General features: G+C 37.1%; 1 protein-coding gene across 1 annotated transcript in view; it reads right to left on the reverse strand.

Moving 5' to 3' along the window:
- agrn (agrin) overlaps window positions 1–20717 on the reverse strand; it is a 361141-nt gene extending 340424 nt beyond the window's left edge. The window contains exons 1-2 of the mRNA XM_051661300.1: window positions 20278–20717; window positions 18862–19123 (exon numbers count right to left, since the gene is read on the reverse strand). Of these exons, the coding sequence (XP_051517260.1) occupies window positions 18862–19123; window positions 20278–20481 (466 nt within the window). The 5' untranslated portion in view covers window positions 20482–20717. The remainder of the gene's footprint in view (window positions 1–18861; window positions 19124–20277) is intronic.
- Between the last annotated feature and the right edge of the window lie 238 nt (window positions 20718–20955).

A 20955-nucleotide genomic window follows, 5' to 3' on the forward strand; every position in this document is an offset into this window, starting at 1 on the left:
CACTGAGATGATAGGATGAATTTCACCAAAATGACATTATCTTCAGGAAGCTGACTTACAGACTACAGCATCATCAACAGGTGATCGCACACGCTCCAGATCTCTCTCTCTCTCTCTCTCTCTCTCTCTCTCTCTCTCTCTCTCTCTCACACACACACACACACACACACACTCATCCTTGTTTCTCCAGTAACATGTTAGAAACAGCCCAAGCTGTGATACTAGTATTTCTGAAGTGATGTTTTTGAGAGGCTTGGACACATCATCTGGTTTGAACCAGCAACAGCAGATTCTGATCTGTGGCATAAGAAAGTAGTTCCATGCACAAATGCGTTTTTTGTGACCGTACTCAATTTTTCCTAATTTTTTTAAATTTACTTGTTCATTGAACTGTTGAATATAAGCAATATCACACTTGCAATCATGCTATATGGCCCTACATCAGCAGTGCTGATGTAGGGCCATATTGCACTCTTGCTCGTGTGATACTGCTTAATTCAACTCATTTAACAAAGTTGACTGAAAAAGCAAAGATTTGCCTGCTCCCAGCATGCATTGCAGCATGAATAATTAATGAGGTTAGTGTTGTAGGCTTATTTTTTTGCTATGTGTTTTTGTCATTACTGTTAGCTAATAGTTGTGTGGTGATGTTAATAGCTTATATTTTATTTAATGGTGTTTGTTGAATGTCACCATTACTGAGCTTTATATTGACAAATCTGTGCCTCCTGTTCAAACTACTGGATGTCCAGCCTTTGCTGGTGTTCATAACCTTCTTTAATCAGAACTTAAACATCAAAACTCTAGGTGTTGCAATGCATCCTTGGTAGCCTTGTGTGTCACAATATTAAAGTTATTTGAACAAAACCTGTTAAATCCAGATAACTAATAATAAACTGTTTTGTCAATGGATTATTTAGTTGTCTTGACAAAATTTTAAGTTGAAAGAAAATTATATTTTTTGTTAATGTAACTTGACTGAGTCAAAGCAAAAAGACAACAAGCTTAAGTTAAGTTGAGTGAAACATTTTTTTTCAGTGTATGAAATACCCCGGGGATGTGTACACAGAACAACTCCCTCTCATACTCTGTGTAGGATTTAATAAGTACATGAGTAGAGAATAAGCGCAGGTCTACTGCACCTCAGCAGCAGTTCTCGGGTCTGCACCTGGTGGTTATTATACTGGCAGCTTTACAACACAGATTCCAGTGTAATTACAGGTATGCTCTGCAGGGCTCTCTAATATTGGGGGCCTTGGGAATTTTCCAAAAAGCTACTGTTTCTCATGCATTAAATATTTAACTTTAATGGTCAAACATATCAAAGTTATTCAGTGGTGGGTGGCCATGATGTCAGCCAGATAATAGAGAGGAAACCATCATGAGATCACTGAAAATAGAACAAGATGTTTCAGGCAGGTGGAAATCATCTACAAGAAGGATGAAGAGAAGGTAAAAGAGGACAGGAATGGGCTGTATCCCTACATGGACATCCTCATGGAAATGGCCACCTGATAAGCAAAAAAACATCAACATCCTGTGATAGCAAGTCTGGTATAGCTCAAAGCCAGCTGATAAGACACACCAAGATGTGTGCTCTGTTTAAAACCTAGTGAGCTGCCCATGGAGGCAGCATTTTAAGGCATTATAGGCGCACTTTGTAAGACTTCAAAAGGTATGCAACTTAATTATGCTGTCCCCTAAAGGGCAGTTCAGACCGAATGTGTTCTTGCGTTTAAAAAAGCAAGGCACAGTGCAACACATATAACAGAATGCAAGTGTCTCGAGACACGCTTTTAAAAGTTAACATTCTTTTTTGCCTGACATGTCGTCTAAACAAATGTGCGCTCATGTGCGAGATGCAAAAAAAAAAATGGACGTGGAGCAACGGTCAGAGATGCATTCTAGGGCCTTCAACATTGCTGAGAAATTAAATTCACATTTTTCACTGAAATATTAACAAAGACATTACTTCAGGTAGGGGGGAAAATGTCTACAAGACATCTGATTTTTAAATCGACATTGTCTCCTTCGTCCACAAGAGGGTGCAACAAATCAATATAGACCAATCAGCATCGTTTTGTGGCGATTGTTTATAGCAAAGAACATATCTGGTTGTTAACAAATGTACATAAATGATAAATCAAAAGATTTAGCCAGTTCATATTCTCTAATCTTCTTCTTTCAGCTGCTCCCGTTAGGGGTCACCACAGCGGACCATCCGTGATCCGCACATTTGACTTGGCACAGCTTTTACGCCGGATGCCCTTCCTGACGCAACCCCCAGTGGCTGGGGGACGCTCATTCACACCTACGGGGCAATTGAGAGTCTTCAATTCAGTTCATATTCTCAAATATGAAGTAAAAAAGTAAAACGAGAAAATAAACGCTTCAATAGACGGTTTTATGTTAACTTAGTGTTACACATTAGCAAGCCTTTATTGACACTTTCGAAGCAAGCACAAAACGACTGCTTTGTGAGAATCTTTAGTACAGTCAATTCCATGCACTTATGCAGACGACGAGCACAGATACTCAAGGTTACAAAAACTGGGAAGAACAACAAAGACTTAAATCTTTGAAGAAGAAAGACACAGTTTGGACTCATAGTGCCTGATTGTACTTGTGGGTAGGTTGTAATCTTAAATGTGACAAACATCACAGTCATAGTGAGGGCCAAGAGCATGAAGGAGGATTAGCTGTGGATTTGTGCAGGGCTAGTGGCTCTGTGACCTCTTTAAGAATCCTTAGAAAGGCAGAGAACCAGAAATGCTGGTCCAGTTTAATTATTTACCAGGTCAGTGCAGGACAGCATCATGCTGATGTTGGCCCATGTGAAAAGATTATTCCTTTTCAAGGAAGGCACACATTGCGTGCCCTCCATTAGCATGTGCTATTGGGTCTTTGTGTGCTCTTTGTATTTTACACCTCACAGCTATGGACATTCCAATAGGGGTAAACGAAAACCCCCCTCCACCATGGGCCACTTCACTCAGCAAACAAACTGTAAAAGTGGATTGTATAGCCCCAAATGAACTTTTGACCACCAATTTGGCAGGACAGGTGGTCATCCTGTATGCTATAGATCCATCTCAGTTTCAATGCTCTCAAAACATACAAATTAATAATCATTTGATCTGTTTCTTTGGGAGGTTTTATATTTTAATTTGAGTTATTGTTGTGAAAAATAACCTAGGTGTTGTAAAACAATGTTAATTTTCAAGAAGGCTGCACTGAGCTCTCTATTTTCTCATCAATGCACAATCTCAAAATCATTTTAGAGATAAATGATTCACACTCTTTGGTGATGCAAAATCTCATGTCTTCATACATGTGATCCCTGCTTTTATTAGCCTACTGCAAGGTTTTTCTAAACTTTTACACCATGACCATTATGCTTTTCATGCTATCAGAGCAGAATTCATCTTCAGGTGGCCCAGACATAAAATTTAGGCAAAATAGAAATGAGAGTCTATAGCATGTTCCAGTCTCTAATGAAAAAGCAATTTGAGTTTTCCTCAACTCAGCACTTGCTAATGCAGTACCTTTTATAATGGAAAATGAACTCTTAAGTTCGTGCGACCCTGCGTTCACATGTGTGGACGTTGTATTTTGGCTTCGCTATATGCAACACATAATCTAAATGAATAAAAACCGACTGAATACTGTTCACAAGACACTAGAATGTCATTTAAAGGTTTAACTTCTGCCACACCGAGTCACGTGACACAACAGCATGCCGTCGATTTCCTTGAAGCGCTCCTATGGACGCAGTGCAAAAAAAAGTGCCTCTGGTAAGAAATCTCTACGTTTTTTTCATTGAAACCTGTTTGGTTGTAAAGAGGAGAGTCTCTAGTTTCATTTGATATGCCGCTTTAAAAAATCTGTTAATTTGTTACACGTCAGCGCCCTAATAAATTTGATGTCCACATATGTGGAAACTAGCACTGCATTTCCTCAAAAGTAGAAAAAGCATGTTAGTTATTTTGAATAACTTTCAACTCTAACACATCTGTGGGTCATTAAGCTTTATTTTAAACACATTTTGCTATGTTTAATTTTGTTATCACTGTGCAATATGATTCTATTCATTAACATTAGTTAATGCATTCCTATACCTTTACTGTGCATTTTCACATTGAGAATAAATGGGTTCATCCAAAAGCTTTTAGAGGCTTTATATGGAGTTAAGATGAAAATAAGGTGCATTTCAAACTGTTCTGAGACCAGTGAAGACAGACAGCACACTGGAGGTTAAATAATTCTCTAAATAGGGAGCAAGGGAGCATCCTATAGCTTTTTATGCATCTAAGTGCATTCAATCCAAACATCCAACCAAAGGTTCAGTTTCAGGCTGCAAATGATGCTTGTACCGCTATGTTTGGCAGATATGGGACAATGGTAATCAGTACAGATTCAGAATTTTTTAATGCTACATGTTATTTTAACATGGTTGGCAGTGACTGGATGATGCTTATAATTAGATTTACCAAATGTATTCAGCTTTACAGAAGATCAGCTGTAATGTTTGTAACGTCTGAAAAACACGAATAACCAACACTCCTGCACTGTAAAAAAAAAAAAACTGCCAGCTGTGGTTGCCAGAATAATTAAGTAAAAATTAAGTAAAAAATACAGTAAAATGTAAACAACTTTACAGAACAACCTGTACATCCTGGGAATTGTGGGAACACCCGATTATTGTTTTTTACTGTAATTTTAACAATAATTTACTGTAAAAAGTACATGTACTCTCTTGTTAAACATAATGTAAATTTTTTACCATTAATTATACAGGAAAATCATACTTTTTACATCATATTTATTTTTACATTTTATTGTAAAAACTACTGTATTGTATACTACTGTATATTTTACAGTTACTATTTGTTAATCTATTAACGTTTTATTTCTGTAGCACTTTTACATTTTTTTTTTTTAAATTACAGACATTTTTTTTACAGTGTGGAAACATAATAAACAATTTGATCAAAATAATCTATAGCTTGGTATTATTTAAAATTTCACAACTTAGTCCCGCTGTCAACATACCTAAAAAAGATACATTTACTCCAGAAGCATAATTGTGTAAGACGATATTAAGACATATTTATAGATGTTTATACTTTTTCATTTCATTTTTATACATTATTCTTCAGATTAATTAGTAAGATTATTCTTTAAAAACACATTTCTATCATCCAATTTTGTTTTCCCAAGTAAAATTTTACTGGAAAATAGGACGAAAATATTAATATACCGATTAAGATTTTATGCAGTGATAAGAAAGCCTTTAAAGCGAATACAAAGTTGAAAACCCTAACCAATGTTCAATGCCTGAACGTGACCGAGTGATAACACGTCTCACTGGAGCCAGATGAATCTCTGCCCTGTAACACTAAATGGTGTCGGATTAACCACATTAACTGCAGCAGCTGTCTATCTCTTCACATTTAGTGCAGCCTGAAATGTTGCCACAGATCTCAAGGAATCCATGACATGCAAAGCCTTTCATACCCATCCTTCCCTTTGTGACTGGAATGCGAGGGGTTTTCCAGTCTACTGCCCATCCAACTCCTGAGAACATGGTGACCAATTGAATGTTTCCTCCTCACAGGAAGCACTCAACCATGTTTGTAAAGGTATTACGGTATAAAAGTACTACCAAAACCTCTACAATACAGGGTGAAGTAGCAGGTACAGCCAAATCTGTAAATTTTTCTATACAGTACTTTTTATACATCAACCAGATTAAAATCAGAAAACAACATCCAGATTTTAGGTGAAAATAAGGACAATTTGGTAACACTTTCTATGAATGCATTGTAAAGGCATTATAATGCATTAGTAATGTCTCATAATACACCTTATAATATGGAATATAACATCTCATAAATAATTTTAACTACAATTATAATACATTATAATACTTACCTATTCATAGTTATACCTTAGAGTATAATGCATTATAACACAAGCAACATCCAATTTTATCTGCAGAAGTTATAATGAATTATATATTTGTAATGTATATAATAGGTATGCTTTAAGTAAAATGACAAAAGCAATGTCTTTTTATAAACATCCATAACATATTCCAGCATGACTTGTAATGTCATTACAAGTCATGCTGGACATTATACGCATTCCACAATCACAAAAAACAAAATAACACACATTCAATGTAAATTCTGAGATATTACAAAAAGCACTTGTAAAGCTAAAAGGTTGAAATATATCAGAAACTCTCTCTCTCTGTATGTTGATCACACATGTAGCCGATCTTTATTCAATAAACAATAATGTTTGTGCATCTTATTTGAAGACCTATTTTGTAAATAACTTCCATTGTATAAGTTGGACTTGTAATGTATTGTATGTTACAAGTTTACATTATGGCTGTTTATAAGAAGATATTGCTTTTGTAAATTTCCTTAATGCAGGCAAAGATCACTTATAATATGATCACGTCAAAAAGCCTTTTGACTGTTCACACTATGCTGCTTTTGCATGATAGCACTTATAAGATTAACTTTATTAACTTCTGCTGCATTAAAATTGGATGTTGCTTTTGTTATAATGCATTATACTCTAAAGTATAACTATGAATAGGGGAAGTCTTATAATGCATTATAACTGTAGTTATGATTATTTAATTATTTATTTATTATCATAAGGTGTATAATGAGACATTATGAATGCAGTATAATGCCTTTACTATGCATTATAAATACAGTCTTCATAGAAAGTGTTACCAAATTTTTTGAAGCTGTCACCATTTCTTGTAATTTTCCATCATTTTTAATACAATTTTAGCTTTTTTTGTAGTCCACATAATTAGTCCTACAGAGAGACAAATGAGTGCTTGTAAATAAAAATTTTCTATGCAATCTCTCATTTTATTATACAAGATTTAGAAAATATTTTTAGATGAAATTTAGCATGTCACACTACAGGACATTGCTGTTTGAAATTTCATGTCAACTATCCTCATTCCAGGTTTTTCCAGCATTGAAAATTATTTAAAATTTTTTTCTCCCCAATTTGGAATGCCCAATTTCCAATGCCCAAAGTCCTCGTGGTGGCATAGTGACACGCCTCAATCCAGGTGGCGGAGGACGAATCTCAGTTGCCTCCGCGTCTGAGACCGTCAATCCATGCATCTTATCACGTGGCTTGTTGAGCATGTTACCGTGGAGACAGAGTGCGTGTGGAGGCTTCATGCTATTCTCTGCAACATCCATGCACAACTCACCATGCGCCCCACCGAGAGCGAGAGCCGAGAACCACACATTATAGTGACCACGAGGAGATTACCCCATGAACCCCATGATATATATATATATATATATATATATATATATATATATCGTTATCGTGATAAAAAAATTACTCATATTGTGATATAAGATTGTGAATGTGCTGACGGCGAACATTTGTTTTACTTTCTATGGGAAAGGGCTATTCGCCTGTGATTTGCCTCTCATAATCGCATCGCATTTGGTGTGAAAAGGCCTTTATACATGCTAAATATGCTTCTCATCTGAGATGCGCGTTTGTGCAGTGAGACTGAAGCCTGGTTTTTGTGCGAGTGTGCTCAGTGTCATGCAACTTGCGTTAGCCATCATCGGGCTGGATTATTTTGACGTGCCAAAATAAAGTTTTTTTCAAATATATCATCACCTTTACTAAAACTGATCATGATTTTAAAGCAGTGACAGTAACTGTAGTATTTTGACAAATATGTTGCAGTTTCCTTTGTGGCAGTTGCAGTTACAATTTATAAACATGCTTAGGCTACTATTTTTCATAAATAATTTTCAGCAAAATTTATATTTTCATAAATATATTTCTTAAAAAAATTAAGCAAGACTATTTATAATATTCTGACTGTTCCCAAGAGAATAACACTTTCCTGAGTTAGGACTGTGCTAGTGAAAATGTTTGTTTCCTACTCCATAGCAGATACTGGTTACATATACTGTACTTAGATGGTGAAAAATAACTCATATCCAATGGAAACATTAAATGTAATTGTGTTATATATTAATTAAATGCAATTCTGCAATAAACCAACTTTGAGCATGTGGATGACCGTATGCGTCAGTCCCCACCGAAGACCAGCTCTGACCAAGACAAACCCTGTCATTGGCGCATTATCAAACATTTACTTCTTGACCGCAGCAATAATAAGGCAAAGCTATTATACTACATTTAATAAAAATGCAGACAGGTACCTTCTAACAGGTTTTAAATTTCTTAAATTTTTTTAACAGTGTTTAATTAAATCAACCTGAATGTGTACATGTGTTGCTTAAACAATGATGCCTGTTGGAAAGATTAAACTACACACAAACTCGAACTTGGTGCCAAGACAAACTTTAAAAAGAGAGGTGAGCAGAGGGCTACAAAACACTGTTCATCTTCCTTTGTTTTCACTTTTGTCATTCACAAAGCTTCATCAGTATTCCAAGCAGGAAGATAGGTTTCAGAGTTTTAATTAAAATCTTAAAATGTAATAACTCCGGAGACTCTAGATGGCTGGCAACCAGGTATAATTGTCAGACTTTTACCCCAACCAAGGTTCCTCCTCCACACATAAGCTATCTTTTTGCTGTCAGTTTCTTTCTTTCTTTCTTTCTTTCCAACTTTCACCCCCTCAGTCCAGCTTTTTTCTAATCATGTTCCACAGAGACAGTCCCAATGACACACCATGCTGGAAGTCAACCTACCGGAAAATGCCTTCCCATGGCTTCCTGTACAAAGCAGTGCTTGTGCACAGGCAAATGTAATAACGTGATGAGTTTGAGTGTCCCCTCAAGCGCTCAATGGGAAGCAAAGAGTGTTAAGATCTCTAATGCCATGAGGAGTTTGTTAAGAAAACTTCTGTCTCCTCTCGGGCCATAAGGACTGGCTAAATAACTTGAGTAGAAAATTAGATTCTAATTCTGGCACCTACAAACCTAAAAGGAACAGTTCACCAAAAAATGAAAATTCTTAATTATTTTCTCAGCCTCATATTGTTCTGTACACCCATATGTCTTTCTTTCTTATACTGAACACAAAAGTTAACCTAGGCCACTCTATCGCACATATAGGCTATTATTTTTCCAAGTTATTCACTGAGTGTTCTTAAGAGTTCATGAGAGAAGTAGCCATGCTTGATTCATAAATTACAGTTCTTTTGAGTCAGATCTTTTAAAACAATTGGTTGATCAAGTTCTCAAACTAGTCTACAACTATGTACAGTAACTCACTGCTTAACCATCATAGTGTGATGCATCGTTGGAGAAATTAACTATCTAGTCATGACTGTTTCCCAAAATTATAGTAACTATGTCGCACATCCTTCATTCAAACCACATTGGTTCAACAATTTAAAGCTGTCATTAATGATGTTATGCAGGGAGTGGAGTAATAGCTTCTGCAGATATCAAATTATAATTGCTTATTTACATGTACTCCAGAAAGCTTTTTCATGTGCAAAAGTTGCTAAAGACACAAAAGCACCATCCACTGTGTAATGTGACACATACATTGTGCTGCAACCGGGGTTTCCCTTTACATCAGACTTCAGGGTTCTCTTAACAGCTTTAAATCCCTTAAACGGCTGCATTCGCATTAAAGTGATGTTTGAACGCCACTTTCTGCATAAGCTGTTTTCTTAAGAGCATATAAACATTGTTAAAGTCTTGACAGACTGAAAGACATATATGGAATGAAAGATATAGAAGCTTCAGTGAAGTCAAATTATTTCCACATAGCAAACTACAAGGAACTTCTAACCACAGGTGAAGAGCTGTATTTCCAACCACACAACTTTGCGATGCAGTTTGAGAATAATCGTTGGAACTGCGGTTTCGGGAAACACCAAATCGTTGAACTATTTTGGTAACGATGGAACTCGCGACAATAGTTGGCTAACGATGCTTTAGGGAAACGCACCCCTGAATGATTCATTCAAAAATCGGTCGAGTCTCGAGTTCAACTCACTCAGTGATCAGGTCTCAATGATTAACAGTGGGAACGATTAGGTACTCAGTGAATAACGTCTTAAATCTTGATCTGTTCCTTACACAAAGCTATTGTAAGAATTGGAATACATCGCATAAGATATTTGGACCACTTTTTAATACTTGTATGGTGCTTTTATATCATTTTGGAGCTTGACAGTTTCAGTCAACATTCACTTTCATTATATGGAAAAGAGTGTTCAGGATTTCCTTAAAAAATTCACCTTTTGCCTTACATGGAATAAAGAAAGCCATACGGGTTTGGAACGAAGAGGGTGAGTAAAATGATGACAGAATTTTCAATTCTGGGTGAAGTATTCTTTTAATCTATCTCCTGTTTAGGCTAGTCACCCACACATACAGCTATCAGCACCACTTTATTACTAAGATCTAGTTGTCATAGGCATTTAGTGACACATCAGAGCCATTTCTCGTATAGAACATTAAGCCCAACGATACTCATGCTGTGCTGCCGACAGGCTTTCGGCTCCATTCACCAATGACTGGTCTCCAAAATCTCATAAAATACATTTGGAAATGCTAGGGCTAAAGTCTGGCTCATGGAGATCAGCCTGAAATAACACAGGGGTGCATTTTTAATAAAGCCCCTTTCTGAGAGAGACCCTTCTCTAATGATTCTCAAGCTAAGACCATTAACAATAGGAGGAGGAAGTCCTTCACCTCAGTTATGCTTGATCTATTAAACATTACCTGCTCGCGGGCTAAGTGCAGACGGATTGACCTTTGTGCAATTTTGAATCAGTGGCATGCCTGGCCTCCTCCTTACACAAACAGCCAGAATCAAAAGAAAGTGCTCCCATAGGCCTAGTCTTTGGAGCCCTCACATGAGACCTGCTACTCTCCTTCCCCAGCACGTCACAAACACAATCAAAAGCCTTCTACAGGAGACCTGCACACTGCAATGGACCCTCAGCTATTAGTCCTTTGGCTAAAACTTGAACTGGGCCCCTTCCTGCCTTCATGATGGGCAGAGAACTGAGGAGCCGAAAAACAAACCCCCTTTGTTGATTTTCACTGACGAAAAACGAGGAGGGATTTGTTTGGGATTCAGTTGGCATCCAGTGGAGTCTAACTGAATCCAATGCAGCTGATAAATGTTCTATCACAGTGGGTGAAAGAATCTTACACCTAGGATATGTTAGTGATATCAGATTAAAGAACAAATCGTTCTTTTGAACCAATTGCATTTTTATAAAAAAAAAAAAAAAAAATTGTGGTTTGGATAAACAATTTGCAAAGCGACTTTGACAATAATAGATGACTTTGTTTAGGAGTAAAACTGTGAGATAGGAACAAAATTGTTAACATTATTCAGAATAATCAAAGGAATGATCTAGGTTCCAAAAAAGTTTAGCTGAATCAACAGCAGTTGTGGCATAATGTTGATTTCCACAAAAAATTATCTCAACCCCTCCCTCGTGTATTAAAAAATAGCACTACGGTGCTTATAATGGAAGTGAAAGGGGCCAGTCCATTAACATTAAAATACACACAGTTTCAAAAGTATAGCCACAAGGTGTAAACATTATATGTGTTAACATGATTTCAGAGTTATAAAACCACTTAATAACCTTATATGTGTAAAGTTATATCTAGGCATGCATTGGTACCTGGATCGGAACTGGATTTGATGCTAACGATTTTAACCAGATCGGGTATTGGTCTGACGAGCCCGATCCAAATCCGATTCTGTGTGTTAGTCATAGTTGTTATCCTCAAGCTCAAAAAATGGCATAAAAGCACCATTAAAGTAGTCCATATGACTCGTTAATTTTATTTAAAGCATCTTGAAGACATACAATAGCTTTGTGAATCTCAAAAGGCTGTGTTTAATTAATAAATATACAGTATAGTCTGCATGCACCGCGCTTCAGACAATGAGCGGTGCTCTGTTGCGTCACACACCTACATAGCACGTGTGGGCTGATGCTGCAGTTTCAGCTCTCAGAGCAGCACGCAATATGTGAGCGCTACACACGAACTACATCTAAGATGTAGATGATCGATAGTTTGGTTCGCTTATAACATGCACTGAGATTAAAGCGGAGGAGCAATTCACCAGATTTTGAATGAAAAGTATATTACTGTGAACTAGCCCACACAGAGACACTCTAAGGTAACCGTCTTCCTGGAGTGTTCCATCAAAATAAAAGCCCCAGGATTTTTATAGTTAAGAAATTATGACTGAAAAACATTACATAATAAAATTATAATATTTATATATATTTTATTGTTATTATTAATAATAACAACAACATTAATTATTTTTATTTTATTATTATTATTAGTTTATATTAAATTATGATAATATTTAAGTTGACTGGGTTCCAAAAAAATAACTGTGTGATTGAAAAGTGGACTGATATCCTATTACAACTGAAGTGTGCAAATTTTTTAAGAGAACTGGCTTCTTTTAAACTAAGGACTTTAACTGGGTTTACTGATAATGCTGCTGCTAAGTTTTTCTTAGGCTTTGTTTTATAATGAAATAATGTGTAGTTAGATGTTTCAGTTCCATTAAGTGAGGTACAGATATTCTAAACTGATTAAAAACAACACTGGTATCGGATCAGTATTGGCCAATATTGAGATTTCAGGTATTAGAATAATATAATTTTTTATCGGTGCATCCCTAATTATATCCAATATTACAACTTGTTACAACTTGTCATGATAACAAAACACAGGTTACCCTGTCTTTTGGTAAAAAGTGTAAAGCAAACTAACTACGGAACTGTGTGTTTTGCTTTTTCTTTTCTTTTTTTTCAACAAAGGGCAAGTTCAGATTATTTTTTGTAGTAATCAACACTATGCCACAAATGCTTAACTTTTCTGAACCCGGCACATTCCTTTAACATGAACATTATTAATTAATATTATTACTAACAATGATGGGAAACAATATTGCTGTTAACAATAATGCTGGAACAAACAACATAATACATTAAATCTATTCAACCTAATGGAAAAAATAGTAATAAACAGCAATTGTCCGAAACATAAATTCCGCACAAGAATTTCTGGGAACACTTTTTTAAGTAAAAAGAAATGCTGAATCAGATTTTTGAACACATTCACTGAAACAAACTAACCGAATTAACATATCCACGAAAATGAAATCAATAAAGCACTGGAGTTACCATCTTTTCAGTTGTTCTTCATCTATTTTCTTTCTCTTGACTTATGTTCAGTTATTTCTTTCTAAAGTTCAAAAAGAGCAGCTTTACTTAACACATGAATTCATGCCATTTTTTTTCTCTCCATCCTCTTTTGCATTTCAGCTGTTCTTCAGCTGTCTTATAGTTAGTCTGACCTCATTTATCCCATTCAAAGGATCAGCAAACCTCCTGTTTGTCACAACGATTTCAAATAGATTCATCCACTATTTTACAGCATGCCATTTAATATATAAGCATCCACATAAGCAAACAAAGTCAGAGAAACACTGAAAGTGATAAGTCTACACATGTCCGCTTCACAGAAAGGAGAACATCTGATTGTACAAGCTATGCCAAAGTCTAAGTACTCTATTCTCAAATTCATCTATTATGCCTTTGAAATACAAATAACCCCTAAACAACTGTGGAAAAAAAGACTGATTCAAGCCATCTGTAGTTTAATTTGTCTGAAAGTGTAAACACTGTCGCTCTGTGACGCTATCAAATCATTGCTCTGTTTGTATGAGCATACCATCCAGCTTGAGACAGCAACAATGGCTCAACCAATGGTGTGAATTTACTGAATTTACTGTGACTATCTATCTCACTGTTTCTCAACTGGTGGGTCACGACCCAAAAGTGGGTCGCAGGTCTATTCGGACTGGTTCGCGGACAGCAAGGAAAGAATAAACTAATGGTTCTCCAAATGAAAATTTCTTGGCGGCTGCCCAAGTGAAATTTAGGGTTACCGATGTAAATTTAATGATAATATCGCATTCAGCTAAAGGCTTCTCGTCTGCACTGCGATATTTTGGTGTGATTAAAGCTTTTGTGCGAATGTAACAGAACAGCAAGCGCTAATGATCTGCTCTTCTCTCTTGTGTGCACGCGCAACAACCGGGATCCCCTTGATATTACGGCATGCAGACCTCAAAACTGATGTGACCCATTTTAATTCTAGGGAGAATGTTCTAGTTTAAATCGCTATGGAGAAAGTAAAACCTCTCAAACAGTAGGCTTTTTTTTATATATATATACATTTTTGTTTACAGTTTCATGCTAAATAATATATTAGGTCAAATTTATTAGACCTTTTACCTCATTTTTATAACATCAGTGGCAGTTGTAGTTAAAATTTCTAAATGTGTTTCGGCTACTATTTTTTTTTTTTTTCATAAATACTATAAATTATTATTATTATTATTTTAAGACTAGCTACACTGATCTAACCATAGCAATGAAGAGCCATCCATGGTCTCACCTGTGCTTATATGTCATTATTACGTTTAGCAAATGATTAAGTTTTCCTCCTGTGTAATATATGTTCTGTTTGATATAAATGGGATAATAAATATAATGTGCTCATATAAATAAATAGGCTCTTCGATTTTTAAAAGGGGGGAGAGAAAACTTCCTGTATCTTTTGTTGTTAAATAATGTCACTTGATACACTTGAAAATCATGAACAAAACGAATACATACAGGTTACGTTTTTTACTATGGTGGGTCGCCACTTGATGTCCAATGGAAAATCTGAGTCCCGAAGCAAAACCAGTTGAGAACCACTGATCTATTTGTTCGACCAATGGAAGATGAGGGAAGAGTTTGCAAAATCTGTTTAAAAAACAATGATAATTTTTGCAATTCCACACATACTTCAGCCTTAAGAATAAGATGAATAACATGCCTTTTTGCTGAATGTGTGAATAAGCCAGTAGGGCTATGTATTTTTACTAAATGAACGCATTAACCCAAGAGTTTTCCAGTAAGAACCCAAGTTGTCTGTGTCAATGAGGTGAAAACTGGGTGGGAATAAGAACTCATTGCCTCTAGGCCTCTCTTCTAAGCTTTGCTCCACAGTGTTCCAGTCCACACTTGTAAAAAGAATTTCTCCTTGAGTTTTCTTGTTGTAACTTTTCCCCCTCCCAATCTTGTCATTAAAAACAGCTTTTTTTTCCTCCTTTAAGAAAACTTTGCCTTTAACAGCAGTATTCCTAATGTCAGATTTGAAAATCTTCATTTCTCAGTGCTATCTAACCTGTCAGCGGCGAAGAGAGAGGAGAGGATACTCTCGGCAGGCTGACAGGTTCAGTCTTGTTCTCTCCATCCCACACACACTCTCTTACTCATTTATTCTGTAAGTCTAAAATATGGAGACTAAACAGTGACAAAGAGGAAAAATAATAAACAATTCACTGAAGGGTCATGCTTTATTAAATAATTGATAGATAAAATTAAATTCCTTAATCAGTTTAGCCCACACAAAATAAACCCCATTAGGCTCCATTCCAAGTCACTCAGCCTTCATGGGAAGCATTTTTAATTCAAGGCCTGGTTTATAATATACTTCCCTCACTTTGGCAAAACCAAGGTCAAAATCACTGTTGCTGAATGTTTTGGTACATGCATTCTCTGTTTATAGACTCGGAAATTTTGGAAATAGAATTCTAAAGCCACGCGTTTACAACCCGTTGACCATTCTAAGCGCAGCTGTTTGCTATTTGTAGCATTTACTTGAACAGCTGGTGTTTAAAAAGAGATTAAATCCCATTACAATATAAAAAGAATCCCATTTGATAAATGGTCTCTCTTTAGCCTGACCAGCATTCATTTTCAGTGGCCTTTAGCCACTCTATCAGTAAATGCAAAATGCGACCCTCCACTAAATTGCACCCTCATCAAACCTTTTAGGAGTTTAGAAGCCTACAAAAAAGACAGTCTCTTCTCTGTAGTAGCTTGTGCCAAAAAGCTTTGCTCTAAAAAGAAGAGTACTGTCAGGAGGAAAGGTTAACAGAACAGAGGACTGCTCCGAGTCCTGAAGGAAAATGAGAATTCTGTTAAACACTGTAAACCAACGAGCCCTTATGAGTCACTTGCCAAACAGAAAGGATGCAGAAATTGACAGGATCAATTGGCTCAGTGTCTTTGAGTGTGCTGTTAGCTTTAATTGCTCTGTTGTATTTCAGGCCAGTGAGCATTTTCTAGAGTTAGGACTTAGCAGGGACATGGTGAATACAATATCAATATCTTCGGTCTTGATACAATAATATTGTGATTCTTTATGTTTAGTGTACAGTTCTTCAGAACTGTGATATATTGCAATTAGAGCTGTCAGAATGAACGTGTTAATGCATACGATTAATTAAAAAAGTTTAATGTGTTTAATTTTTCTTAATCGCGATTAATGCATTTACCGTTAATACAGCATAAACCAGCATAAGCACTGGTTGGAAGGGTGGAACCTTTGTAATGTGTCCACCCGGAGTCATTACACTGATGCACACTTCACAACACACACACACATACACAACAGCGCTTCCATGTCAGTGATAAAATGGAGAAAGAACCTCTTAACGCTATTTGATGTACTAAACAAGCCCACATAGGACTTATGATAAAAATCATGTATTTTTCCAAAACACAGAATGAGATGTTTTTGTCTGCAAGCGCTTTTCATGTGGAGTTCAAAGAGGTGCTTGACACTGGTGTTGACTCCCTGACGCGAATCATGAACACGACTTCACGATTGCTGTAACAAAGTGGATAGCCAGTCTGTCGACAGATTAATATTGTGGATGTTGAGAGTTTAAGATATTTAATGCCCATTGCAATGAAAATGCAACCTATGGTGAGACTAGTTCTTTCAATTAGTCAACCTCCCAATTAGACTTTGGAAACGTTTAATGTTTCTTGAATTAGTGCTATTTTAGTGCATTTCTATCTTTATACTGTGGAAGGCTTTGTTTGGAAAATGTTAAAGCATTAAGTTGTTACATATTTTTTTTTCTTTCCTAAGATGGAAATAAATGCATTTTGACAGGAAAAGAAGTATGCAGTGTCAAATTTCTGCACTTTCAAAATCTGCGACTAATCACAATTAACTACAAAAAAAATATGCGATTAATTGCAATTAAAAATTCTAATCGACTGACAGCACTAATTGCAATCTTTTTTTTTTAATTTGGCATGCCCAATTCCCAATGCACTCTAAGTCCTCGTAATGGCATAGTGACTCGCCTCAATCCAGGTGGTGGAGGACGAACCTCAGCTGCCTCTGCGTCTGAGACCGTCAATCCGCGTGTGGAGGCTTCACGCTATTCTCCACGGCATCCACGCACAACTCACCACGCGCCCCACTGAGAGCGGACCACATTATAGCGACCACGAGGAGGTTACCCCATGTGACTCTACCCTCCCTAGCAACCGAGCCAATTTGGTAGCTTAGGAGACCTGGCTGAAGTCACTCAGCATGCCCTAGATTCTAACTCGCAACTCCAGGGGTGGTGGTCAGCATCTTTACTCGATAAGCTACCAAGGCCCCCCTGCTAATTGCAATATTTACCCACTTGTTTCTCTTTGATGTGCACTGGAATTTGCACAATTATATTCTTAACTTGTTCTTAGTTTGGATTTGGGTCGAATATAAATAATTGAGCGTTCGTTGACCTTAATTTGCTGTATGTTTCATCTCGATCTCCTTTCTCCCAAAAATATTGGTGTGACAAATGAAATTAAAATATAGGTTTTTGGTGTCAGAACTGTGAATATTTTACCTCGTGATATGTATTTATAATGCAGTATATCATTTATGTGATATATGATTGCAAAACTATGATTGCATCCCTGGTATTCTCACTATTTGTATGGTTGCCAGCAATAGAGAGCACTAATAGAGACTAAACTAAAAGCTTTGCCAATTCAAAGAACTCATGAACAAAGCTGTTATAAAGGAAGGATGACCACTGTCTTTCATCCAGTTACATTGACAGAATACTTACTCTTTTCATTAATAAAGCAAAAGTACTTTGAAAAGTCGCACAATTTTGGACCAAAGACAGGTTTTATTAATTCAGTTGCTCTTGATGTGCATTTCCTTCTGCTCTTGATGTCCTATATTGCCGAGCCAAACTTTCTCCTGACATTAAGGCTTTGGGAAAGTGGAAATAAGCCGTGAATGCCATCATAAGACAGTTTTAGGGGCCCTTAGTTAGGGTCGCAAAGCTCGAGGCTATGCAGTTAGTTTTTAGTATCTCCACTCTGCTTTATAAATGATTTCCCTCAAGGTGGTAGAGGTTTGGATTTTCACTCAGGTTAGTCTGAGGCCCTGGAGGTTTTCAGTCAGTAAGTAGACACACCCTCCTTTGACAGCACTGAATGCCAACGGTTGATTGCTAGTGACAGCACACATGAAATACTTTGCTTTTAAGGCCCCGGGGCCCGAAAAATGCAATAAATGTTGCCAGCTAACAAGTTATACAGTCCTGATTCTTCATTAATGACTGCTGTGGAACATTGAATGAACAACAGCAGATTTAATCATAAGGACAGATAGTAGATGGTACAGATGACACTAGTAAGACCAAGGTGGTGGGTTCGATTTCCAGGGAACACCATGAATATACTGTAAGTCACTTTGGATAAAAGCATCTGTCAAATGCATAAATGTAAAAGTTACCATCACAGAATGTGAGCTGCCTCATTAGGTAGAATGAAGATTATGGTTATACTTTAGGCAGTATAGCAGAAATCAGCACCTGCTTTTGCAATCAGGACTGCAGTCACAACCAGAGGAGCTTCCTAACCCTCAAATCTCCACACAGCCAGTGGTTAATCCCAGTCAGCAGATGTAAATTATGCATTTACGCTGATTCATGGAGAATGTTTCTTACCTTCCACACAGTGTTCTACCTCCTCCAGGTTGCGGAGAGTAATCCTCATCAGGCTTGAGTTGAGCATCAGTTCGTTTTTGTGGCTTGGCCACATGTACTCAGGGGCCAGGTTGACAAAGAAAATGCGTGTATCTCCAGTGGCTACCTGATTGTCGCAAATGTGGGGGTCCCCGAACCCGCCGATCATCACCTTGTTCCCTCCATCCAGCAGCACCTCTCCGTTCACCATGGTCTTGCCTTTCAGGTAGCGCCATACCCTGACCTTCAGACAAGGCAGGGACAGGGGACAGGGAGGACAACATGATATTACGAAAATATAATTTCCTGCAGATCAAGGTCACTCTTCTGAACATTCCAGAGCGGCCACCCCTCGCTGGCTGCGTAAGACTTTGCAGTTTATTTGAAATTTCAGTTTGTACTCAATTTAACCACAAATCTGAGAACTAATAATCTGGGATTTTTGTCATTTAAAACTGGAAATAAACAAGGTTTTAGGATTTGGAAAACTGTAAACAAAGAAAAGTTATGTCATAGAATAAATAAGAAATATTTAAGATTCTGCACTCTTTCTAGGTCACTAATCAAATGCAAGCAAATTTGTGGCATTGACCTTGTTAACTCTTTGTACAAAAGGTCAGATTTCCTTGCTTCCATTGAAGCACAAAATATGCTCTTTGGAACATTTTCAAATCATGCTGGAATAACATGGATCATCAGGTTTTGTGAAAACTTGCAGAGTCTGTATGCTGTCACTACAGAAAAAGGCAGATTTGGGATTTATGACAGCAGGAATAGCTAAAATTTTAGATAATTGTTCTTCTTTTGCTGCCAATAGTAGACTTTTATTTCTGTGTTTATGTCCTTATTATTAGTTTCTATAAAAGTAGACTTTTATACATAACCACATTCTATTAAATAATAAAGTAAGCCCGTGGTTACATGATAATTGTGTGATAATTGAAAGCACATCAAGTCACTGCAAAGGCTGAGGTTCAGGTTCCTCGTGTATGAAAGATCAAATTTCAGGTGGATCAAAGTAGGACTGTGCAGGCTGACATTTTTAATTAATTAAGTAGCCTAACTGACTAGCACCAATGTCCACAACCAAGAATAACCTATTAGGAGGTTATCATATATATATCGCATATCCTGACAGCAGTTTTAATTTACTACAATTCTATTTTTATTTATTTTGCTGTGCAGTGCATTAGTACGTAAAATAATAAAATAAAATAGTTTCAAATTAAGAATACTTTAATATTGGAAAAGTGGCTTTTCTCTATGTCTAACAGGTGATCACTGCTACATTTTTAACGCAGTGGCACAGATTTGTGATACAGAGGGATGTAGATGTTTACCATGTTACTTTCAGTTTGATGCACGTGAACAGTGGCTGGTACTCTTTCAAAATCTTACCTTGCAGGAATAAGTGTTGTGCACAGGATCCATGTTCAAGATCTCCTCTACAGTCCCAGTTAAAACAACATTCGCCTGTTCTTCCCTTTTCTCCAGCTCTTTCTCCGAACAACTTCCATGACAACGAGAACTCAAAAGCGCAAAAACAACAAAAACAAATGGCCAAACGGGCCAATAAAACATCTTTCTGCGGAGAGAGCCCATGGTCGACAAAACAGATAAAAGACAAAGTTATGAACTCTAAAAGCAAAAGCAGTGCGAGTCCTGCAGCAAGTTTGATGTAAAGAATAATCCGACTGCGCGATGCTCTGTGTGTTCGTCAAACTTCACTGCGATCAGCGGTCATTTCTGCGCTGAGTGTTCACGGCACGCATCCGCCGGCTGAGACTGAGAGAAGAATAGAGCGAGGAATGCGCTTCAGCCGCTGCTGCTGGTCACCCCCCTCACACTGTCCTTTCAGACGCTCCTTTCACAGGGTATTTGTATGCAATCCGAATTGCTGATAAGAGCGACGGAAGGGGGTGATTTCAAGTGCAGGAGAGAAGTCGGTGTAAAACGCCACCCCTTGGAGAGATTGCGCCAATTCGGATAAATGAACCCTTAAAAAGGGAGTAAAGCACACAGCACAGGATGAAATTAGCTACAAACCGAAGTTTGAATGGAGTCTGTACATTATGT

This window comes from Myxocyprinus asiaticus, chromosome 29 (genome assembly GCF_019703515.2).
Source record: "Myxocyprinus asiaticus isolate MX2 ecotype Aquarium Trade chromosome 29, UBuf_Myxa_2, whole genome shotgun sequence".
In the NCBI taxonomy this organism is placed as follows: Eukaryota; Metazoa; Chordata; class Actinopteri; order Cypriniformes; family Catostomidae; genus Myxocyprinus; species Myxocyprinus asiaticus.